We start from the raw sequence: 23,804 nt of genomic DNA on the forward strand, positions 1-23,804 counted from the left end.
TCCTTCAACTTGGTGCCCCAAGTGGCCACTTGTGCTGTAAACTTGCCCTGTGAATACATTGAGTAGCTTGTGGTTTTTTTTGCTGGCAAGTTGCTGTATGTATTCGAATCAACAATCCCAGGAAACTAAATTTTCTTTTTGCTTATGGTTCTGGAAAAACAGTTTCAGATGACCCAAAGATATTCACTACTTACCTTATCAATCTTTGTATCACAACCTCGACATGTGGCCCTACTGGACTTTGCATACTCCACAGTAAAATCATTGAATTCTCCACCAACAGCAGACTTCCTTTTGCTTGGTTTGCCCTTGCCAGACTTTGCTGTACCAGGACTCGCACTAGCACTGCTACCGCTTCCACCACCAGAAGCTGAAATACAAGAAAATGTTATTTAGTTTTAAATTACAGCTTCCAGTTTGCTTACTGTGTGTCATTTGTAATACAATTCAAACAAATTTTTGATCAGTTTAAAAACAATTGACACTTATATGTTACACCTTTTGATTTTTACAAAATTCAGTATACAGGGAGTTTCTTCTACGAGTCATCATGTGATTCCAATTCTAGATCCATTGGAATCCTCTTCATTTCTCTGGATCTTTCGTAGAACTTTCGTATCTTATCATAACCCCTCATTTCGTCCAAATGCTTTATCTGCCTACTTTTTTACTGCCTTTTCTTCACCCTTTTAATTTATCTGCACTTTTCCTCTTCTCTCTACAGTCTTCCACCACTAGTCTTGCTTTCCTTTCCAGCAGGCTCACACATGCCGAACAGGGCTCAACAGAGAAGCCTGACAAATAGTGTCTGACTTAGGGCATGAGAGGGGGAGGAACTCTATAGGTATAGGGAAGCTAACCAACTTAGTGCTGTACGCTCCAAGAGAAAATGCTGGTCCCTCCAGGCTGGAGTTTGGGAGTGGGGCTAACAAACCCCACCTCTTAAAACAGAATTATTGCAGATACTGCACACTGGCCTTGGAAGGATACAAATTACAAGGCAACTAAAAGGCCAAGAAAAAGATTAACAAGAAATAAAACGGATACGACGACCACCCGGAATGTGCGGCCACTTAAAGAGACTTGCAAACTGAAATAAATTAGAGAAGAAATGCACTACAAGAAATATGATGGAAAGGAGAGATTTGTTTTGTTTTGCTTTAGGGCGCAAAAAACAACTGGGGTCATAAGCGCCCAAGTCAAAACTATAGAACATGAAGACAGAGTGGAGGTAAAAAACGACTACTGTATTTACTCGAATCTAAGCCGGACCTGAAAAATGAGACTCGAAATCAAGGAAAAAAGAAAAAATTCCCGAATCCAGGCCGCACCTGAAATAATTTGAGACTCTAAATTCAAGGGGAGAGAAAAGTTTTAGGCCGCACCTCCAAATCGAAACAAAGTTGAGCCATTGTAATATGAGACAATTTAGGTCGAATGAATGACGATACAGCTACAGTAGTTTGGTTCGAGTCTGAAGTTTTACAGTTAAGCTTTACCAGGTAGCCACTGTTATGCGTCAGGCGCTCCGTCCATATTTATACGGGTACCCTTCCTTTTTCACGTGCTTCGTCTGGTTTGAATTGATTGCTTATTTTTCTTTGATCTGATAAGTGCCGCTCTCTTTGTTATAGGTGTTTAAGTCACTCTTAACTGAAAATAAATTATTGTACTGTGTCATGCATTGTTTGTCGCATACTGATAATGAGTGTTTACCACCCGTCGCCGCTTGCGGCATGGCTTGCTTTTGTGCGCGCTACCATGGCTAAAAAAAATAGAGAGAGAGAGAGAGAGAGAGAGAGAGGAATTGTCTCATAAGGGAAACAATGGCAAGGGACTGCTATTTGTTGTTACACTGCTGCTTTCTTTGATAATGACCAACAAGAACAAAATAATAGACTGCGTATGATAGAAGATGTTCTGGACTAGAGTTTAGCGAAAATTTTTCTCCGTTTGAAAATCTCTGCAGATACCTCTTTAGTACATTACATTCTGCACAGAAATCAGTCATCCTAGATTTAAAAATCTAGTCAGTTGCTGCGCTTCATTTCTGACTGTATCACTATTAGGGATAAGAATAATGATATGTATATTCTTCCACATTTGCTGTTGTCTCAGTCTAGTTTCGTAGTTTATTAGGCAGACCGGATTTAAATGAGATAGCAGCAAACATGAAAGAATACATGGCAAAATGTTTATATTCTTATTATTCTTATGGTGAAGAGAATACTGCATGTGATTCACAATTCATAAAAGTTCCTACTAGCAATCATCTCTTCTCACAGGTGGGAAAAAATTGAGAACGTAGAGTTGGCCATACTGACAAAAATCGCAAGCAGTCTTGCCAGACGGATTTTCATAGTACATTGAAGTGCTGCTACATTCGAAGATGAACAATACGGAATTTGTGTTTACTTCGTTGGATAATGTATGAAAATGCACTCGGGGCGGAGAAAAAAAAGCTCGTCTTCCACCCTTTTTTTAAAATTTATTTGCTGATGCAGAGGTTTTGGCGCCAGTATTTATCTTTGTGCCTGCAAAGCATGCCTGTGTGTCGCTACATATATATTCGACGGCAGAAGTTAGTTGTGGCAGCACCTACCAACATTTTTCAGAACTTCCGCTTACTTTGCACTCGATTCTAAGCCGCTGGCGGTTTTTTGGATAACAAAAACAGGAAAAAAAGTGCAGCTAAGAGTCGAGTGTCAGTCCCAATAGACATAAGAGAAGACAGCTGGAAAACACACACATGGAAAAAGGGCTAAAAAAGACACCATACCTTTGCCATATTGTTTGTAAGGGATAGTGAATGGTTGCATTGGGATACAGGTCATCGTGGTACCAACTTTCTTATACACAGCTCAATGAAGGTAAATATAATTAGCTTCAAAGCAGTCAAGTGACATGTTGTATTCTTTGATATTTAGGGAAAATTTTTCAATGTTACAATGATGTGCATCTATGCCAATCAGAGGAATCATATTGAGGGAAGAAGGATGCCTTTTACTCCAAACTGGAGAGAAAATATGCGAAGTTCATAGGCTTGATGCAAAATTGATCCCTGGGGATCTGAAAGCAAAACTTGGTAAACAAGAAATGCACAAGACCATAATTTTGTGGTTATAATTAAAGTGCAGCTACTCACAGAAGTCCAATGTGGGCATGTAATTATCATACGGCAGCAAAACTTGGTAGATATTGTTAATGCAAAACCAATTAACATTTGGAGAGAGAGAGAGAGAGAGAGAGAGAGAGAGAGAGAGAGAGAGAGAGAGAAGTTTGAATTTTAGCCACTAGCTGTGAATCTGTTGCTGCACAGCATCTTATCGACTTCTCCAGTGCTCATATTGAACAACCTTGGTAGGTGGCAGTTAATATTAACACCAGTATAAAGGTCGGGACACACACGTCCGGGCCGTGTCAGGGGCGAGCGTCGGACGAGTGACGGCCGTACTCCGGTCCGTTCCTGCAGGGGCCACACATGACCGGGGCACGTCCGTGTCTCTGTTGTTCCTTGTAGTGACTCGGACGCGGTGAGCTGTGTTTCTGTTTGTGAAAGCTGTAAAACATGTTCACTAATTTTCATAATAGTGAATTAGGACTTATAGCACTTGCTTTAGACGAAGAGGAAAACGAACGAAGGCAAACAAGAAGAAGAAAATTATGGATCCACAGTGCCTGGAAAACAAAACCAGTACAGGGAGAGTTTCGAACACTATTTTCTCACCTCGTAGATGATGAGACTAAGTTTATGAATATTTTAGGATGACGCAGTACACCTTCTGTGAACTTTTAAAGAAACTAGAACCAAGGCTGAGAAAAAATGACACGTTCTGGAGAGTATCAGTTTCACCCAAAGAACGACTGGCTGTTTTTTTTTACGGTAGGTTAAAGAAAAGTACACAGAACACAAATAAATAAGAAGTTTTAAGGACAGCATTTTTATTTTATTACTTTAGTAATTGAAAGATAAATACATAAGTTAGTAAATAATACAGTTAAATTTCTACTACCCTAAGAAAAACAAATGAGGACTATTCAGTGAATTAGTTTCTGAAGCTGATGAGGATGCAGGGGAACTTGGAGGATGATGGCTTTGGTTATTTATATACGAATTGTGTGAATCCCTTTGCAGGTCCGAAAGCAGCTGTGTAGGTTCTGTTGACTCGTTTCCCACAGGTGAAGGATATGGTGTTGAAACAGATTTTGCTGAGGAATTGGAGGATGATGGAGTGAATTGATGGACTGATACGTCATTCATGAGTTGCTTCAGTTCAAAGTCTTGTACAATTGAAAAAATCCTACTTTTAGCTTGATGAAACAGTAGTGGATGCAATGATTTTAGGGCTGGTGCTATACCAGCTAAAAAAGCATCAACTGGGTTTTGTATATCTCTCTGTTCTTCAGCTTTTTTTTCTGCCAAAATGTAAGCCATGAGCTGGCTTGATGCAGATTCTTGTGGTTTAACCTCACGCTGAAATTTTCGTTTCAGTGGTGGTTTCATAAACGTGTTCTTTGAAGTGACGGACGAATGAGCTGAGGGCGTCTGGGAATGCTGAGTGCGCTCTATCAAATTCTCTGTTTCACTATCCTGGGTTTTAATGATCCATTCTTCATTGCAATGTCTTCTTGTGTAGACACTTTTTCGTTTTCAACAATCGACTGCTCCTCTTGGGAATCTGTATTTGATTCTTGTTTATGCTCATTATTGTCTTGCGTGTAAGGAACATTGGAAACTGTTTCTCGTTCTACCATGTAAGGTAGCAGGAACGTTAAGAGATCTTCATACTTGTATTTATGTTGATGAACAGCAGCTTGTCCTGAAACAGTTTTCCTTTTCTGCAAGGTCTTCCTTAGTTGGTCACGAACAGATGCCCATTTTTTTTTGCATTCCTCTATTCCACCTGTAGCAAAAATATTTTAAATCGCGTATTTATATTACAATGTTTAAAATGCTGCAAATATTTTATAGATTATACAGTATTTCTCATCTTATACATTCAATTTTTTTCAGGTTCCTTGCTACAGGACATTCCTTTAAAACTATTTCCTTCAGCTACAGGTTGGGAAAATCCACAGTTGCAGCTATCGTCCATGACACCTCTAGAACAGTTATCGATTTATTGTTAGAAGAGGTGATGCCTGTGCTGAATGAAGAAAAATGGCATGCTATAGCTGAGGAGTTTTGGACAAAATGGCAGTTTCCAAACTGCATTGGATCTTTAGATGGAAAGCACGTAACAATACAGGCTCCAAACAACTCAGGAAGTCTCTATTGGAATTACAAAAAAACATATTCCATTGTGCTTCTTGCTCTGGTTGGCCCATGTTATAATTTTATTGCAATAGACGTGGGAGCGTACGGAAAAACTCTGATGGAGGCATTCTAGTAAATTCAAATCTTGGAAAGTCATTGGAAAACAATACGCTTAGCGTCCCAAAGAGGGAAACTTTACCCGGAACTGATGTTGAACTTCCAATGGTAATTGTAGGCGATGAAGCTTTCCCTCTCAAAACATACTTGATGCGACCATATCCTGGCAGGAACTTAACAAATTACAAGGCTATATTTAATTATCGTTTGAGTCGGGCAAGAAGAATATCCGAAAATGCATTCGGTATATTGCAACAGAAATTTTAAATATTTAGAAGAATCCTTCAGGGAGATCCTAATAACCTTACAATGATTGTGACGGCTGCGTGTGTACTCTACAACTTTATTCGAAAAATGGAAGGTTATAGGGTGCCCGAACAGAGGATGGATCAAACGGAAACTGCTGAGGGATCCGGAAGTTCATCAAATCTTTGAAACCTACCTCGGATTCGTGGGAGATCAACAGATGCTGCATTTGCTGTACGAGAACAACTCAAAAAATTCCTGAACTCTCCACAAGGGACTGTGGAATGGCAAGAACATGTCGCCTTGGCGATATAACGATGACATAAACCAAACATCTGTTTGTAAAATAAAAAGTAAATAAATATCTTTCGGGTATTAAAACTTGTATAGTTTTTATCTTACCTTTGGCTTGTAGATCTGTTGCAATTGTCTTCCAAACTCTGTCTTTGTACTCGATATTCCTGTAGTTTTCACTTCCCTGATCGTAAAGAACAGGAAACTTACGAACTTCCTCTATTAGTCGTTCCACATCCATGTTTTGTACACAGAACAGTTTTGCGCAGTTGCACAGCTCACAATACAACCCCACCGTCAGGCCGTGTCCGTCACGTGAAAATTTAAACACGGCGAATCCCGCCCGGCCCGTTGACGTTCCCCGTGCACGGTCCGGTCAAGTGGGGCCCGCTGCATTTGTTTTAATGTTGTATTTCGTAGTCCGGGTGACTGCCGATACTCGGACGTGTCTCGGCACGGACACGGTCCTGACATGTGTGTCCCGACCTTAATGCCTTTCTCACTTGTTTGACCTTTTCTGCCAATGTCCCATTCCTAATCCATTACATATGGAAACATTTCTGTAAGTCTTTCTTGCACTGACCACACCAGCTTTTTACCTGGTGACGAAAATAGGAAGTAATTTTTTTCCAGCGAAAACTGGTTCCACATTAGAACAGCTACCGCTGTCATATGTTAATTACAGCCCACACTGCACCTCTATGAGTACCTGCACTTCAATTATAACCAGCTGGTAGGAAAAGAAACCCAGCATCTAGTCAGTAATGATAATGGAGTAAGGGTGATAGACTTTACCAATGGTAAGTAAAGGACAATGATAAGCACATGGCATCCCAGGAAAGATATAAAGAAGTGTACTTGGTAACTGCCAGACAGTTACAAGAAACCAGGAAAACCATGTGATCACATATGCATGGCACGCATCGGTTATTAGCTGTCAAGAGGCAGACAGAGAAACAGCTCATTACTTGGTGTGGGTCAGATACAGATGGAACATAAATACAGCAAGAAAGAGTAGGGAAAAGTGAAACAAGGTAGAAAATCTCTGAATTAAAGAAAAGCATGAACACAAGAAGAAATCAGAAGAGATTACTGAAACAAGAAAGAACACATGGAAGGAAGGAGATATGGAAAATAAGTTGGGGATACTGGAAACAGCCATTAGTTTGACCATGGAAGTGGCAATGTGGAAGGTAGAATACCAAAGAACAGCAAAATTTTTCAATGAGGATTATGCAAGACAGAAAAGACGCAAGACAAAGAATGCTGCAGAGGGAAACTGAATATCTTTACACTAGTCCTTAAATGGCCTAACACTCCCCAAAACTAAGACTGTGCCTAGGTAACACGACGTTAAAATCTGTCAGTTCGCTTAAGACAATGTAGAAAGTTGGCAAGAACAATATCTACGAGAGTAATTAACTCTAGTAACATTAATAAGTATCAAATACACACAAATGTGTGTTCCGATAACCCCACACGCGCGCGCCCACACACATACAATGCGTAGGCTTAACAGTTTAGATGTACGACATTTCAATGAACTATTTCACATGCAATGCAATTTTCATTTTATCACTGTTACATTCAATGAATAGTGTGTCACAGCACAATAACTGGGTTATTCTATTATGAACATGCATATGGATGAGCAGGTGTGAGTGTCTCTGCCTTTACAGATTGTGTATTGCAAACTTTGAAAACTGGCTATCATGGCATTTATTGTGTTGTTGTTGTTGTTGTTGTTGTTGTGGTCTTCAGTCCTGAGACTGGTTTGATGCAGCTCTCCATGCTACTCTATCCTGTGCAAGCTTCTTCATCTCCCAGTACCTACTGCAACCTACATCCTTCTGAATCTGCTTAGTGTATTCATCTCTTGGTCTCCCTCTACGATTTTTACCCTCCACGCTGCCCTCCAATGCTAAATTTGTGATCCCTTGATGCCTCAAAACATGTCCTACCAACCGATCCCTTCTTCTAGTCAAGTTGTGCCACAAACTTCTCTTCTCCCCAATCCTATTCAATACCTCCTCATTAGTTACATGATCTAACCACCTTATCTTCAGCATTCTTCTGTAGCACCAAATTTCGAAAGCTTCCATTCTCTTCTTGTCCAAACTGGTTATCGTCCATGTTTCACTTCCATACATGGCTACACTCCATACAAATACTTTCAGAAACGACTTCCTGACAAATCTATACTCGATGTTAACAAATTTCTCTTCTTCAGAAACACTTTCCTTGCCATTGCCAGTCTACATTTTATATCCTCTCTACTTCGACCATCATCAGTTATTTTGCTCCCCAAATAGTAAAACTCCTTTACTACTTTAAAGTGTCTCATTTCCTAATCTAATTCCCTCAGCATCACCCGATTTAATTTGACTACATTCCATTATCCTGGTTTTGCTTTTGTTGATGTTCATCTTATATCCTCCTTTCAAGACACTGTCCATTCCGTTCAACTGCTCTTCCAAGTCCTTTGCTGTCTCTGACAGAATTACAATGTCATCGGCGAACCTCAAAGTTTTTACTACTTCTCCATGAATTTTAATACCTACTCCGAATTTTTCTTTTGTTTGCTTTACTGCTTGCTCAATATACAGATTGAACAACATTGGGGAGAGGCTACAACCCTGTCTTACTCCCTTCCCAACCACTGCTTCCCTTTCATGTCCCTTGACTCTTATAACTGCCATCTGGTTTCTGTACAAATTGTAAATAGCCTTTCGCTCCCTGTATTTCACCCCTGCCACCTTCAGAATTTGAAAGAGAGTATTCCAGTTAACGTTGTCAAAAGCTTTCTCTAAGTCTACAAATGCTAGAAACGTAGGTTTGCCTTTTCTTAATCTTTCTTCTAAGATAAGATGGCATTTATAGTACTAATAAAAGTGGGGAAACCTACTTAAATTCAGCAACAGTGTAGTATACATTATTTCCACTGTCTTTTCTAAAGCCAATTTTCAGCATAGTCCAGCAATCAAGATAGGAGACTTCAAGAACAGAGAATCTGAGGTCGATGAAGGTGAAGGAGACTGTTACATGCTGAAATACAAAAATACTAAAACTCTCCTAAATTTCAGAATTATTAGTTCCTTCCTTACAAAGGAAAGAGGGATACACTGGGCGAGGTTGGGGCAAAAACCACATCGGAATGCAAATCAGTACTACAAGCATCAACGTTTGGCAATTATTCTAGATCGACAATGTATCCTCTGCTGGCTCAAGAAATTAAGGCAGAAACTTGATCTGACCACTCAACCACAGCTGCTACAGAAGAAGTGGAATCACAGTAACATTTATACCATTGCAGTGCACTAGTGCAACTGGATCAGCACCTGCCTCCAAGACCGCCCAGGAGTCTAGCCTACATACTGAAACATCCAGTCTTTTGATATTAAATTAACCACACAAGAATAACTCAGCATTTGTAGTTTGCTGAACACACATCTGCCGAGAACAATTACAAAGGGTGAAAATTTATGCTCAGTTTCATAACGAGAGATAAAACAAAGAGGAAAGTGTCACCAATCTGTCACACATAAATGATGGCAATCCAACAAAAATGGGAACTGTTATGAGCATGCATTAAAAAATATTGTACACCAAGGGCACCCATTTAATAGTTTGTCGGGTAAGGGGGTGGGGGGAGCAGCTACACCTGGAGTTATGGAGTATTTTGAATATTTCGGAACACGAATGGCGACTTGTAAGTTCGTTAAAAACCTATGTAATACAAACTTTTAAACAATTTTCTTGAAACAAAAACAGATAACTATAATTTTTTCCTTTGCCACACCGACATTTTTCTTTATGAGAAAAGACAGAAAAATTTACATAAGGCATGGCATTCCTAAACGTAAAAGATATTTGCCTTAAGATTCTGAATTGGTTTTAGGGAAAGTTGCCAAAAGTGGAAATAAGTACGATATTCCACACCATAATGCAGCAATTTATTATAGACGGGGTGGCACAGTAACAGAAAGCACTAATGAGAACAAGTATGAATCCTCAGGACTGGCATGAACCTACCCCCATGAACCATGGACCTTGCCGTTGGTGGGGAGGCTTGCGTGCCTCAGTGATACAGATGGCTGTACCGTAGGTGCAACCACAACGGAGGGGTATCTGTTGAGAGGCCAGACAAACCTGTGGTTCCTGAAGAGGGACAGCAGCCTTTTCGGTAGTTGCAGGGGCAAGAGTCTGAATGATTGACTGATCTGGCCTTGCAACACTAACCAAAACGGCCTTGCTTTGCTGGTACTGCGAACGGCTGAAAGCAAGGGGAAACTACATCCGTAATTTTTCCCAAGGGCATGCAGCTTTACTGTATGGTTAAATGATGATGGCGTCCTCTTGGGTAAAATATTCCGGAGGTAAAATAGTCCCTCATTCGGATCTCTGGACGGGGACTACTCAGGAGGACGTCATTATCAGGAGAAAGAAAACTGGCGTTCTACGGATCGGAGCGTGGAATGTCAGATCCCTTAATCGGGCAGGTAGGTGAGAAAACTTAAAAAGGGAAATGGATAGGTTAAAGTTACATATAGTGGGAATTAGTGAAGTTTGGTGGCAGGAGGAACAAGACTTTTGGTCAGGTGAATACAGGGTTATAAATACAAAATCAAAGAGGGGTAAGGCAGGAGTAGGTTTAATAATGAATAAAGAAATAAAAGTGTGGGTAAGCTACTACAAACAGCATAGTGAATGCATTATTGTGGCCAAGATAGACACAAAGCCCACGCCTACTGTAGTAGTACAAGCTTATACGCCAACTAGCTCCGCAGATAACGAAGAAATGTATGATGAGATAAAAGAAATTATTCAGGCAGTGAAGGGAGACGAAAATTTAATAATCATGGATGACTGGAATTCGAGAGTAGGAAAAGGGAGTGAAGGAAACATAGTGGGTGAATATGGATTGGGGGAGAGAAATGAAAGAGGAAGCCTTCTGGTAGAATTTTGCACAGAGCATAACTTAATCATTTAAATTGTAAGACATTTCCAAGGGCAGATGTGGACTGACCACAATCTATTGGTTATGAACTGTAGATAAAACAGAAGAAACTGCAAAAAGGTGGGAATTTAAGGAGATGGGACCAGGATAAACTGACTAAATCAGATGTTGTACAGAGTTTCAGGGAGAGCATAAGGGAACAATTGTCAGGATTGGGAGAAAGAATTACAGTAGAAGAAGAATGGGTAGCTATGAGGAATGAAGTAGTGAAGGCAGCAGAGGATCAAGTAGGTAAAAAGACGAGGGCTAGTAGAAAACCTTGGGTAACAGAAGAAATTCTGAATTTAATTGATGAAAGGAGAAAATATAAAAACACGGTAAATGAAGCAGGCAAAAACGAATACAAAAGTCTCAAAAATGATATCGACAGGAAGTGCAAAATGGCTAAGCGGGGATCGCTACAGGATAAATGTAAGGATATTGAGGCTTATCTCACTAGGGTTAAGATAGATACTGCCTACAGGAAAATTAAAGAGACCTTTGGAGAAATGAGAGCCACTTGTATGAATATCAAGAGCTCAGATGGAAACCCAGTTCCAAGCAAAGAAGGGAAAGCAGAAAGGTGGAAGGAGTGTATAGAGGGTCTATACAAGGGCGATGTACTTGAGGACAATATTATGGAAATGGAAGAGGATGTAGATGAAGATGAAATGGGAGATATGATACTGGTGTGAAGAGTTTGACAGAGCACTGAAAGACCTTAGTCGAAACAAGGCCATTAGAACTACCGACGTGCTTCGGAGAGCCATTCCTCACAAACCTGTACCGCCTGGTGAGCAAGACGTATGAGAGGCGAAATATCCTCAGACTTCAAGAAGAATATAATAATTCCAATCTCAAAGAAAGCAGGTGTTGACAGATGTGAAAATTACCGAACTATCAGTTTAATCAGTCACAGCTGCAAAATACTAGCGCGAATTCTATACAGACGAATGGAAAAACTGGTAGAAGCCGACCTCGGCGAGGATCAGTTTGGATTCAGCAGAAATGTTGGAACATGTGAGGCAATATTGACCCTACGACTTATCTTAGAAGCTAGATTAAGGGAATACAAACCTACATTTCTAGCATTTGTAGACTTAGAGAAAGCTTTTAACAATATTGACTGGAATAATCTCTTTCAAAGTCCAAAGGTGGCAGGGGTAAAAGGGTAAAAGACAGGGAGCGAAAGGCTATTTACAATTTGTACAGAAAGCAGATGGCAGTTATAAGAGTCGAGGGGCATGAAAGGGTAGCAGTGGTTGGGAAGGGAGTGAGACAGGGTTGTAGTCTCTCCCCGATGTTATTCAATCTGTATATTGAGCAAGCAGTAAAGGAAACAAAAGAAAAATTCGGAGTAGTATTAAAATCCATGGAGAAGAAATACAAACTTTGAGGTTCGCCGATGGCATCGTAATTCTGTCAGAGACAGCAAAGGACTTGGAAGAGCAGTTGAATGGAATGGATAGTGTCTTGAAAGGAGGGTATAAGATGAACATCAACAAAAGCAAAACCAGGATAATGAAATGTAGTCGAATTAAGTCGGGTGATGCTGAGGGAATTAGATTAGGAAATGAGACGCTTAAAGTAGTAAAGGAATTTTGATATTTGGGGAGCAAAATAACTGATGATGGCCGAAGTAGAGAGGATATAAAATGTAGACTGGCGATGGCAAGGAAAGTGTTTCTGAAGAAGAGAAATTTGTTAACATCGAGTATAGATTTAAGTGTCAGGAAGTCGTTTCTGAAAGTATTTGTAAGGAGTGTAGCCATGTATGGAAGTGAAACATGGACAATAAATAGTTTGGACAAAAAGTGAATAGCAGCTTTTGAAATGTGGTGCTACAGAAGAATGCTGAAGATTAGATGGGTAGACCACATAACTAATGACGAGGTATTGAATAGAATTGGGGAGAGGAGACGTTTGTGGCGCAGCTTGACAAGAGGAAGGGACCGGTTGGTAGGACATGTTCTGAGGCATCAAGGGATCACAAATTCAGCGTTGGAGGGCAGCATGTAGGGTAAAAATCGTAGAGGGAGACCAAGAGATGAATACACTAAGCAGATTTAGAAGGATGTAGGTTGCAGTAAGTACTGGGAGATGATGAAGCTTGCACAGGATAGAGTAGCATGGAGAGCTGCGTCAAACCAGTCTCAGGACTGAAGACAACAACAACAACAACAACAACAACAACAACAACAACAACAACAACAAGACTGGCACTTATCGCCAGCAGCAATTAAATGGAATGAGAATTTCACTCTGCAGCGCGCACTCCGCTGGAAACATCCCCCAGGCTGTGGCTAAGCCATGTCTCTGCAATATCCTTTCTTTCAGGAGTGCTAGTTCTGCAAGGTTCGCAGGAGAGCTTCTGTAAAGTTTGGAAGGTAAGAGGCGAGGTACTGGCAGAAGTAACGCTGTGAGGATGGGGCGTGAGTCGTTCTTGGGTAGCTCAGTCGGTAGAGCACTTGCCCGCGAAAGGCAAAGGTCCCGAGTTCGAGTCTCGGTCCGGCACACAGTTTTAATCTGCCAGGAAGTTTGAGCAATTAAATGAGTTGCCGGATAGTGTGTGACAACTATCAATGAGTGTAAACCAGACTGTTTGAAAACTAAGCGAACTGACGTGTCGCTGTGTTACACTGGCAATGGTGAACCCCAATTTGCTGGTGATGCTGAGAACTTCGATTTAAGGAATTAAGTTACAACGTTTGAAACGTCAGTTAGCAAACAATTTTAATCAGACTACAGTTCAGTCAACAACATAATGTACTGCATTATGTGACAGATAATTGAGTTTATTTGTCATGTACAATCTTTGTTGAACTACATGAAATAATACAACACTGATATGAAAACAGCAACACCAAAGATTGTGGTATGAGCTGTCAGCTTTGACTTGCGACATCAAAATGGCAGATACGCTTATACAATGGATTACTGGAGACTGGGATATCAACTGTCCGCTTTGACCAATGACATCACTGTGCCGAAAACTCATTTCGAGTGTAGCCTATCTAATATGACCACCAAAAAATCTATCATAATACTTGCACAAATACGAACAACACACAAATCAATTCAGGTGCTAAGCCCGATGCAATTAGTGGAGCAACGATGGAAAATGGGATTTTGGGTGGGGATAAACTGAGAACAATAAAAACACCATGAAGCAACCCTCTGCAAAAAATAAAACCCAACAAAATCATACAAACATACGATATGATCACGGTATCCCAAACTCTAGTGAACCTATACTGCTCACCCACTAGATCTGGATACCAATAACTGCCCCCCCCCCCAAAACTACAAAGCTGGTATCCCACTCTCCAGTTAACCCACTTAGCGCAGCCCCAGACAAGTATACCAACAACACAAACTGCTAGAGCACACGATCTCTTCATACACTGCGCCCTCTACAACATTTCACTTCCATCCAAAACAACACGGCTCGATGACATCACACAACATGCAGCAGCACAGTGCAACTATGTCATGGGTGAAAGAGGGGTGGTATCCTGCGAGCAATTATGCCCCAAGAAACCCACAATTATGTACATAAACGCATATGCCATACATACGATAAAAAGCCATAAAATATTTACAAACCAAATTCAGACACCAAATAAATCTAGTGACAGCAGAAGTACGTTGTTAACACACTCTCTTCAATGGCCACCACAGCCTTTTCAAGTCAGGATCCCTGATCAATCTCCTATCCTGTCCACGAATGTAGTAGTTCTCACACTAACAATTAAACTGAATAACTAGGAATTCGATCGTGGTCAACATGCTGTACTCACTGTCACGTGCAGGGAACTATGGCATAAGTGCCTGATTCCACCTGTGTGCTTTGACCGATGACATAAATATGCTGGAAACGGCTAATGCCAGCATATACAATATGACGACAATGATGTCACTATATACACTTGCCAACAAACACAAACAAAAATAAAAATTACACAATAACATCTCACTCCAAAAAGAAAATTAAACTATACAGACAACCACAGAAAAGTTGGGGTTTACAGCAGGGACAAGCTAAATATAGAATAACAGAAAACAATGCATTGTCTCAAAAAAATAATATAAAAAACTTAAATTGCAACATTCTGATAAACCAACAAAACTACATGAATCTGACATTTCCATTGACCTATATCGCTCAACTGCAACTAGCGATACCAAAAAAACAAACATATACAATCCCAAAAAGTGGAACCAAAACCCCAATAACTCAAAAACCTTATATTAACACAACCAATCTACCATAAATACACAACAAAACACCACAATTACTATAGAACACAACCAAACGAAAAATTACATACCAACAAAAGCCTCTGGCAATACCACCTAGGTTGGCCAGTGCTGCCCCCCCCCCCTCCCCCATACAGTCACACACCAAAAACAAAAACATCTTCACTGTCATACCCATTCCTAACTATAAAGCAATAAGTTGCATTCCATTCCAGGGGGAAAAAAAAGACAGCTTAGTAAACCACCGAAAACACTTCCACAACCCATGTCACCACACTAACTACCTAAACTCAAAACCACATTAGCACAACAACCAAAACTCAAATGAACGCAATACCACATGTTTAACTCCGCACATCCAGATACACCAACAGAGGAAACTAAGTACAACACGACACCTACAAACACAACCAACTCAAAAACACTGTGCCGTAGTGACATCACACACAACATTATGCAAGGGTCAAAGCAGAGGGTGGAATCTGATGCTTCCATTGAATTTTGTCATATCCATAATAGAAAACATAAAATAATATCTCTAACCACACTCAATAATTCCAAAACAGAAAAAGAATCTATTGCCCATAACTGCAAACATAAAAATAACTAAGGAACTGCCGCAAACTCTTCAAATATTCTCACAAACAGTAGTCAAGAAGCCCAGTGAATTATTAACATACTCATAAACAATACAGAAACAAACATCCCACACTAAAGACTGCCACTGCATACTCCAAGACGCCCCCTGTAAACAATCAATTTTCCTACGATTTATCGCAACACAGCCATATTGCAAACTTCAGCTGACTGAATGTGCACACGTGAACTCATTTTATTCCATGGTGTTGGCTTTTAAATTTACAAGTGGATTTTGCAGTCAAAAACTTTAGCAAAACGATAAAAATATAACTACAACAGCTGATAAAGGCATCCCTTGAAACAACTGCTTCATAAAGGTTGTGTAAGACCTGACTTACACTATTATCATGCACACACAGTAAAAAACAATGAATACAATACTCTATGGATAGCTTTTAGCACTTACCAATTTTTTGCTTAATTTTTTCTTGATCTTCCCACCTCAAAGAGTCAATGTGTGCTATGTCACCAATTGATTTTGGTCTCTGCTTCACAAAGAAGCAAGCAAAATGGTACCAGTTTGGTTGCTTCCCATCAAACACTGGTGACTGCAAAATATATAATAGGTAAAACTTGAAAAAGAAACAGATTATATAGTAACACACAAAAGAACTCCAGCCACTGTAGTGATCACTTACAGACAAACCATTAGGAGGATCAAGAGCTAACTACACTCTAAGGTCATAACACAACAGAAGCACCACAATTACAAACAAAGGTAAGGATCCAACGGTAAAGTTCACGTGTGTATCATTACGTTCTGAGATCCGGGTGGTAATACGGTGTCTGTCACACAGTTTCTGCAAATGTTGTGTCTTATCGCTGAAAACCTTCAGGGTCACGTCTGTGGCAACAACATGAGAATAACGAGAGTTCCTGTGGCTCAGACCAAGGACATATATATATCTAGCACTGTCGGCGTGCATGAGGTGGCCAACATAGGCGGTATTGCCGGAGTCTTTTGAAGGCAAGTAAGTTTTGTTTTGGTTTTATTACATAGAAACTGTGATGTTTTTTGTGTTGTATATTTATAACGCGTCAGTTGGGTTTTAACTGATGTAGTCAATATGGGGTATTTGGGTTTTTGAATTGTTGGGGATTTGGTTCCACTTTCTGGAGTTGTAGGTGTTAGTCTTTTGGTATTGATAGCTGTGGGTTGAGCTATACAGGTCAAGAGAAATGTCCGATTCGTGTGGTTTTGTTGGTGTAGTGGAATGCTGTTTTTGAAATTTTTTGGATATTGTTTGTTTTGGGGTGGTGCAGTGTTTTTTTTTATTGTCGTATATTTAGCTTGTCCAGCTCTAAACCCCCAATATTCCTTGGTTGTCCCATTAGTTACAATTTATTTTTGGAGTGAGACATTATAGCGGCACTTCTGTATTATTCATTGATATTGTGATATCTGTTTGCAAGAGGACAAAATCTTATTTGTGTGTGTTCATACATCTTTACCACCTGCAACTAAAATACAATTGTTTACTTCTTTGCACATGATTTTGCCCTGTTATGATTGTTAAAAAGGGTCCTTTTTCCTTTAAGTCTAGTAATGAAATTATTCACCCCACAAACTGCAATAACTTGATTACAGTCTGTCCAAGAATTTCATTCGCTCATAACTTGTGTGGCAAATTTCCAACCAACAAAATAGTTGTCACTATCCACAGTTCGAAATTCTAAAACAAAATCCACCATAATGGAATAGGGCCTACTCTTACTAACATCAATAATGCTAGTTTCACTGCACACATGAGAAGAAGATACTGAAAGCACCTAACGTTACTTCAGAAATGTGGCACTTGCTCTACATATATAATAACACTAGCCTGTAGAAACTTTAAAATGAAGCTTAGCACATGCAATAATAGTTGGATTTACCCTATCAACAATCTAAATAAAAATAAATGGTTCAGGGCCCATGAGAACATAAAAAATGAGACTTAGGGTAACCTAAGAGGGCTTACAATGAGACCAAAATAAGTAAAAAAAAGTATAAGAATAATAATGAAAAAGAAATCCCGGTAGGGCAAAAAAGCAATGGAGTTTAGACGGCTATCTATTTATGTGCCATAAATCGACATCGTTAATGATAATGGTTATGGAAGGCAGGCATATGCAACACTTCCATGGTCAGCTATAAATCTATTTACTTTCTATATGTACTAATGAAACTGGATTACTATGGGCACAATTGTAAAAGAATCCGTTTTACGATGCCAATTATTGTCATTCAGTTAATTTTCAATGACAAAGCCACAAATCGCAATTGGCTATCAAATGCTTCCCTTGAAAACAACGCAACTGCTTTACTGATAGCCCGAATTTCCGGCCTGGCTCTTTTTTTTCTGCTGTAGGTTACCTAAAATCAACGTAACTTCGAGGGCAGGTAGCATTACGCACAAAAAATGTGGAAGTCTTACCTGCGTTATGAAACACGGGTAAATCAAGAAAGCCAGCATAAATTCGACAGTCTCTGTTAAGCATAGTCTGCTGGTACTATCTTATCACTAGATCGATTCTAAAAGTATAAATTATACGTCATATGTCTTACGCTGAGTCTATTTACACTCGCTACTGTATACAGCAATTGCCATTAATGAGTCGTTTTGAGTGTTATCAACCAGCATTTGTGAGACGTACACGCCATCCAAACACTTTTAAGATCTATCAAAATTGCTTATACTTTACGGGCAAGGCTAGAATAGGTCTTGTCAAACCGCAGAAAATTAAAATTTGCGATTAATTTGATGGCGCGAAATAGTTACCTTACACCGCATTGCAACTCCTTACCTGCACCATTACGGCAAGCCGCAGTGTATCTTTTGCTATCGGTGATTTGCATCCCTTGCAGGACGCACGACCACTTTTGGCATATTCAGCACGATATGGAAGTTCATCACCCATTTTATTTAGGTAAGCTAATTTCTAAGTTCTAACAAGACTTACTACCGGCGGGCTACACTCAATGTTCAAAATGCCCTCAGAACCTAATAAAGAGATGAATCTTCCCTCAATGTGGAAGTCAAAGATTTATGTACACTAAGATAATTAGGATCCTTGGTCAGCAACTCATGCATTTATTATCGGTGCTATTAATACCGGCGGTGCCAGTTGCTGTTGTGGGTAACGGGGAAAACAAGATACTTATTCTCACATGTGTTCGACAACAGATTACAGTTGCTAAAACATGCATGTTTAGCCAACTACAGCTTATATCCGTCTGCTAAAAAGATACAACGAAGTAGTCAGGCAATAACTTTTTATTTCCTTAAGCTTGAAGAACAATCAACTGAAAAATACAATGCAAAAATAGTAATAAAAATCAAAGAGTAAAGCAGATTGTCCGTGCGCTTGTCACCAGAGGATAATGCTGCGTTTCATTGTGTATTCAAAGATGTTCTTCTGGCGACTCCAACACAGCCCCGGTAGAGCGGAGCTCCAGGAATTAGGGATATTTATATTTCACACGACGTCCAGCTTTCGTGTCTACGGAAGGCATTGCTTGAACTTCTTCAGCCTCCAGAATTGTCAGTGACGGTACTACTTCTTCTTGTGGCCCCGAGACAGCGTCATGCGTGTCCTGTAGTGTGGAAGGTGACACTGCGTGTTCAGCGTGTACATCCTCTTCGGTCGGAAATATATGCGCAGGTTTAACCCTTTCCAACGATACTATCAGGGTCTTCCCATTTTTATCTGTATGCATGGTATGTTCGTCCTGGGAGAGAACCATGTAGGGCCCAGAATATGGGGGCTGCAGCAGTGACTTTATAGCATCTGTCCATAACATCACGTGTGTACATGACTGTAGATCTTTGTGTACGAACATAGTTACCGCCCCATGTCTCGAAACAGCGAATGGGCGAAATCTGGCCATATGCTCGTGCACAGTTTGCACTACATAAGGCAATTCGGTCTGTCGTGTCCAGGTTTGATCAGTGAAGAATTCTGTGGTAGTCTTAAGGGTTCACCATAACCCAATCCTGCAGTGTATGTTCCTAAATCCGCTTTTAATACTGTGCGAAGGCGTAACAAAAGCAGTGGCAAAGCTGACGACTAAGACTGTTTGTGGCACATTAACGAGACTTTCAACCTTCTATGCCAGTGTTCCACCATACCATTACTTGATGGGTGATAAGCCATGGTATGTTGATGGTGGAAACTGCAGAGGTTGGCCAATTCCGAGAAAAAGTCGATTCGAATTGACGCCCCTGGTCTGCAGTGACATGTAAAGTGCAGCTGAAATGTGCAATCCATGACGAAAGAAGTATCCGCAGAAATGTCCCATAATGCACTCGCCTCTGTCCAATTGGTGAAGCGGTCCACTGCAGTGAGGAGGTAACAGTATCCTTCCAATGGCAATAGAGGTTCCACGATATCCAGGTGCACATATGTGAAACATTGTGTCATAAGTGGGAAGTCTCCTACCACTTTGTGCACGAGCAGTCTAACCTTGGCCCTCTGACAATCTAAGCACGTTTTTGCCCAACTACGGCAATCCTTCTTTATATTGGGCCACATGAATCTGTCCATCATCAGTGTGATGCTGGCATTTATTCCCAGATGAGCCAGTCCATGTATGCTGCCAAATAATTCCTGTCGCAACTTCTTAGGTGCAAAAGGTCTAGGTTTTCCCTGTGATACATCGCAGCAAACTCGCAAACGTTCACCAAGGGGTTTTATTGGTCAATGACGTTCTCATCTCCTTTTATATGCTGCAGGTCTGTCGTGAATTGGTCGATGAATTGAAGTTGTCTAAATTGTAGTAGTGAACAGCCATCCTTATTATCAAAGAAGGCGAAAGTAAGTAGCTTTTGGTTTGTGACAACCACGAATGGCGAGTTTTCCATTTGTGGCTGGAAATGTCTGACAGTTTCATAAATTGCCAACAATTCCCTAACGTAAGCGCTCCATTTAACTTGTGACGATGTAAGCTTATGGGAGAAGTAGCCCAGGGGCTGCCAGTGGCCTTCAACATGCTGGTGTGTAGCTGCGCCAATGGCCTGCTGGCTAGCATTCAGTACAATTTGCCAGTCTCTCCTGAGGAACTGGGTGTGCCAACAAGACTGTCTGACATAGACATGCCTTGGTCTTCTCGAATGCCATCAACATCTCTGGTATCAACTGCAAAGGTCATTTGCCCACTGCACCCTTGCTGGCTAGTGCTGATGTCAAAGGTACCTGGATGGCCTCAGCATTAGGCAGATGTCGTCTATGGAAATTAACTTGTCCAAGGAACCAGCATAGTTAGTGATAATCAACAGGGCGAGCCGTCTCTTTGATAATGACAAGTTTATCTTGCACTGGGCTGATGCCGACTGCTGTCATTGAGTATCCCAAGACTGGCATCTGATATTGTTGAACTAAATACTTTGATTCATTGACCAAAATGCCATATGGATCAATGCGTTGGCAAACAGTCTTTAGGTGCAGTTTGTGCAATTTCTCGGACTCCAAATTTGATATACATGGTCAGCACTTTAGCGAACTACAGGTTGTCTTTGTTTGCTATAGAGATACAATGAAGTAGTCAGGCAATAACTTTTTATTTCCTTAAGCTCGAACACCAATCAGCTGAAACATTTAAGGCAATACAAGGAATATTAATAAAAATCAAAGAATAAAACAGATTGTCCATGTGCTCGTCACCACAGAATAATACTGCGTTTCACTGTGCATTCACAGGTGTTCTTCTTGTGACTACCACAAATGCATGGAATAACTAACAGAAATGTAAACCAAAGAGCAACTATATCAATACAGCTTAAAACTGCCACAATATGGAACGTGTAAAGGCCATTCACAATGTCTGTCACATCATGTCATGTCCCGTCAAAACTTCCTGCAATGTATTTCAAATGGCACCACCCACACTGACCATTCCATCTCATCATGTCACATCATGGCACCAAGTTTCTTGGGAAGAAAGTTTTGACATCTGAAGTCATTCGTTCACTGTTGATAACATGACCCCTAAGCTCATTTCCACTCGATATGCAGCCATGCTCGTGTCTCCATATTTCGTTTTGTCGTGGTTTTTGTGATTAGTAACAGTTGTTTACTGTTCCTTATTTGCTATAAATTGTTTCATTTCGTTATTTCTTTTGTTAAAAATTATAACTCAATAATAAATTACGATAGATTAATTGAAGCAAAGAAGCAGTAGCTGACCTGTATGACATGGGCATACTAAATTATTAGCCCTCTTTTTCATTTATAAAGTTCATTCCTATATATACAGGTACCGTATTTAATATTTTACAATAACATGCATTCCAATATGGCTGCAGCCTGATGTGATAAAAGTACAATGGGTAGAATTAGACTGATTAATAACTGGAATTTATCTTATCTTGTCAGGAAATTTGTGATGTTTCATAAAGAAATGGACTGAAACCTTTGTGAGGGTACTGGTGTGTAGTTTCTGCAAGTGGTTGTTCTTTGGAGGGCGACAATGCGCAGTGGCGCTGAGAGTCGCAAACAGAGGCAGTTGTTAAGAGGCTGTGGCAGGTGTAGGCTGCGTGAGCCAAAGGCAGTTGCATAGCCGCTGCATCGACCAGGTATTTTATATTGTGGTTCGTCACAAAAAGTCGGTGCTTGTTTGCAGTACAAGTTGTTGTTTTTGCTGCAACGTTGTGTGATTCATGCTTCCACTTGCAACGTGGCGTACACTTTCGCACATCAGTACCAAACGTCCAGTGGTATCAATATAGGTTCTGTGCAGACGGCGATCGATTACGACCTCATGATTGTCGGTGGCTTGGGCGTTGACGGTTGTGCGTTGTTTGTAATATTTGTGTGGTCAGTTGTGCCAATTGCGATTGCATGAAAGCTAGTGCCGCGTCGCAGAGCAAATGCTGAGATACTTGACACAGAATACATTTCAACTATCCTATAAGCCGCTTGTGTCAGTGTCTTTAAATCGCCCACACACACTGTGAAGATTTTTTGGGTGTCTGCCGGCGCCGGCCGGAGTGGCCGAGCGGTTCTAGGCGCTACAGTCTGGAACCACGTGACCGCTACGGTCGCAGGTTCGAAACCTTCCTCGGGCATTGACGTGTGTGATGTCCTTAGGTTAGTTAGGTCTAAGTAGTTCTAAGTTCTAGGGGACTGATGACCTCAGAAGTTAAGTCCCATAGTGCGCAGAGCCATTTGAACCATTTTGTCTGCAGGCAATCACGACAACCATATGTTCTGTCTCACTTAATCACTTACAGTATTACTTGCCAATCTTAGAAGTTGTGACAGAGTGCGATATCTGAGCTTTTCAGTGCACAAAAGCTTCTTTGGCCGTTTTGCTTCTCGCTGCAACAAGCTTGTGATCAATGCGTTTTTAATCGATGCACACCGTTCGGTATCCAGTAGCATGGTTAGAGTACCCTGGAGTTCCGCTGCTAGATCCTCCGTGAGCGTTGCAGCCACATTGCGTATATTTAGTCTCGTCTGCCGATATATGTGCGAGGACGAACTGACTTTATAGCTGGGCAAACCATAATAGAGGATTATATTACCAGAATGGTGGGGATTGTGTAGTCACGCTGTTAGTTGCATTGCTGGCTGCCGGTTCACTTGTGACTGGTGAATCATTCATTCTCGTGTGAGAACAATCACACCACAACTGGCAGGGAATTTACAAGCGTCAATGTTGTGAAACTTGCATTTGTCATAGTGGTCGGAGTCACCAGGTATGTGGGAAACAGAGAAAACAAGATATTTATTTCCACATATACTCGATAACAGCTTCTAGTTGTACAAACATGAATGCATCTGCAATGGAATTAGTTAGTTACTTAGATACATGTTCCATTGATCAGTCTCATGGTAACCATTATGTTGTGGAATGTGTCAAGTGCATAAGAAATGCACACATGAATCAAGAGCTTTTATTTTTATTACCTACCCCATTCCCTTAAATGCCACAAAATGCATATATTATACCTATTGATTTATTTATTCCTATTCAAGAATTCATCTATGGTATAGAAGGAGTTGTCAAGGAGA

The 23,804-nt window shown here is 40.5% G+C and overlaps 1 protein-coding gene across 1 annotated transcript in view; it reads right to left on the bottom strand.

Moving 5' to 3' along the window:
- LOC124711607 (poly [ADP-ribose] polymerase) overlaps positions 1–18,779 on the bottom strand; it is a 125,429-nt gene extending 106,650 nt beyond the window's left edge. The window contains 3 exon segments of the mRNA XM_047241770.1: positions 195–370; positions 16,216–16,357; positions 18,597–18,779. Of these exon segments, the coding sequence (XP_047097726.1) occupies positions 195–370; positions 16,216–16,357; positions 18,597–18,710 (432 nt within the window). The 5' untranslated portion in view covers positions 18,711–18,779.
- Between the last annotated feature and the right edge of the window lie 5,025 nt (positions 18,780–23,804).

This window comes from Schistocerca piceifrons, chromosome 8 (assembly GCF_021461385.2).
Source record: "Schistocerca piceifrons isolate TAMUIC-IGC-003096 chromosome 8, iqSchPice1.1, whole genome shotgun sequence".
Taxonomy (NCBI): Eukaryota; Metazoa; Arthropoda; class Insecta; order Orthoptera; family Acrididae; genus Schistocerca; species Schistocerca piceifrons.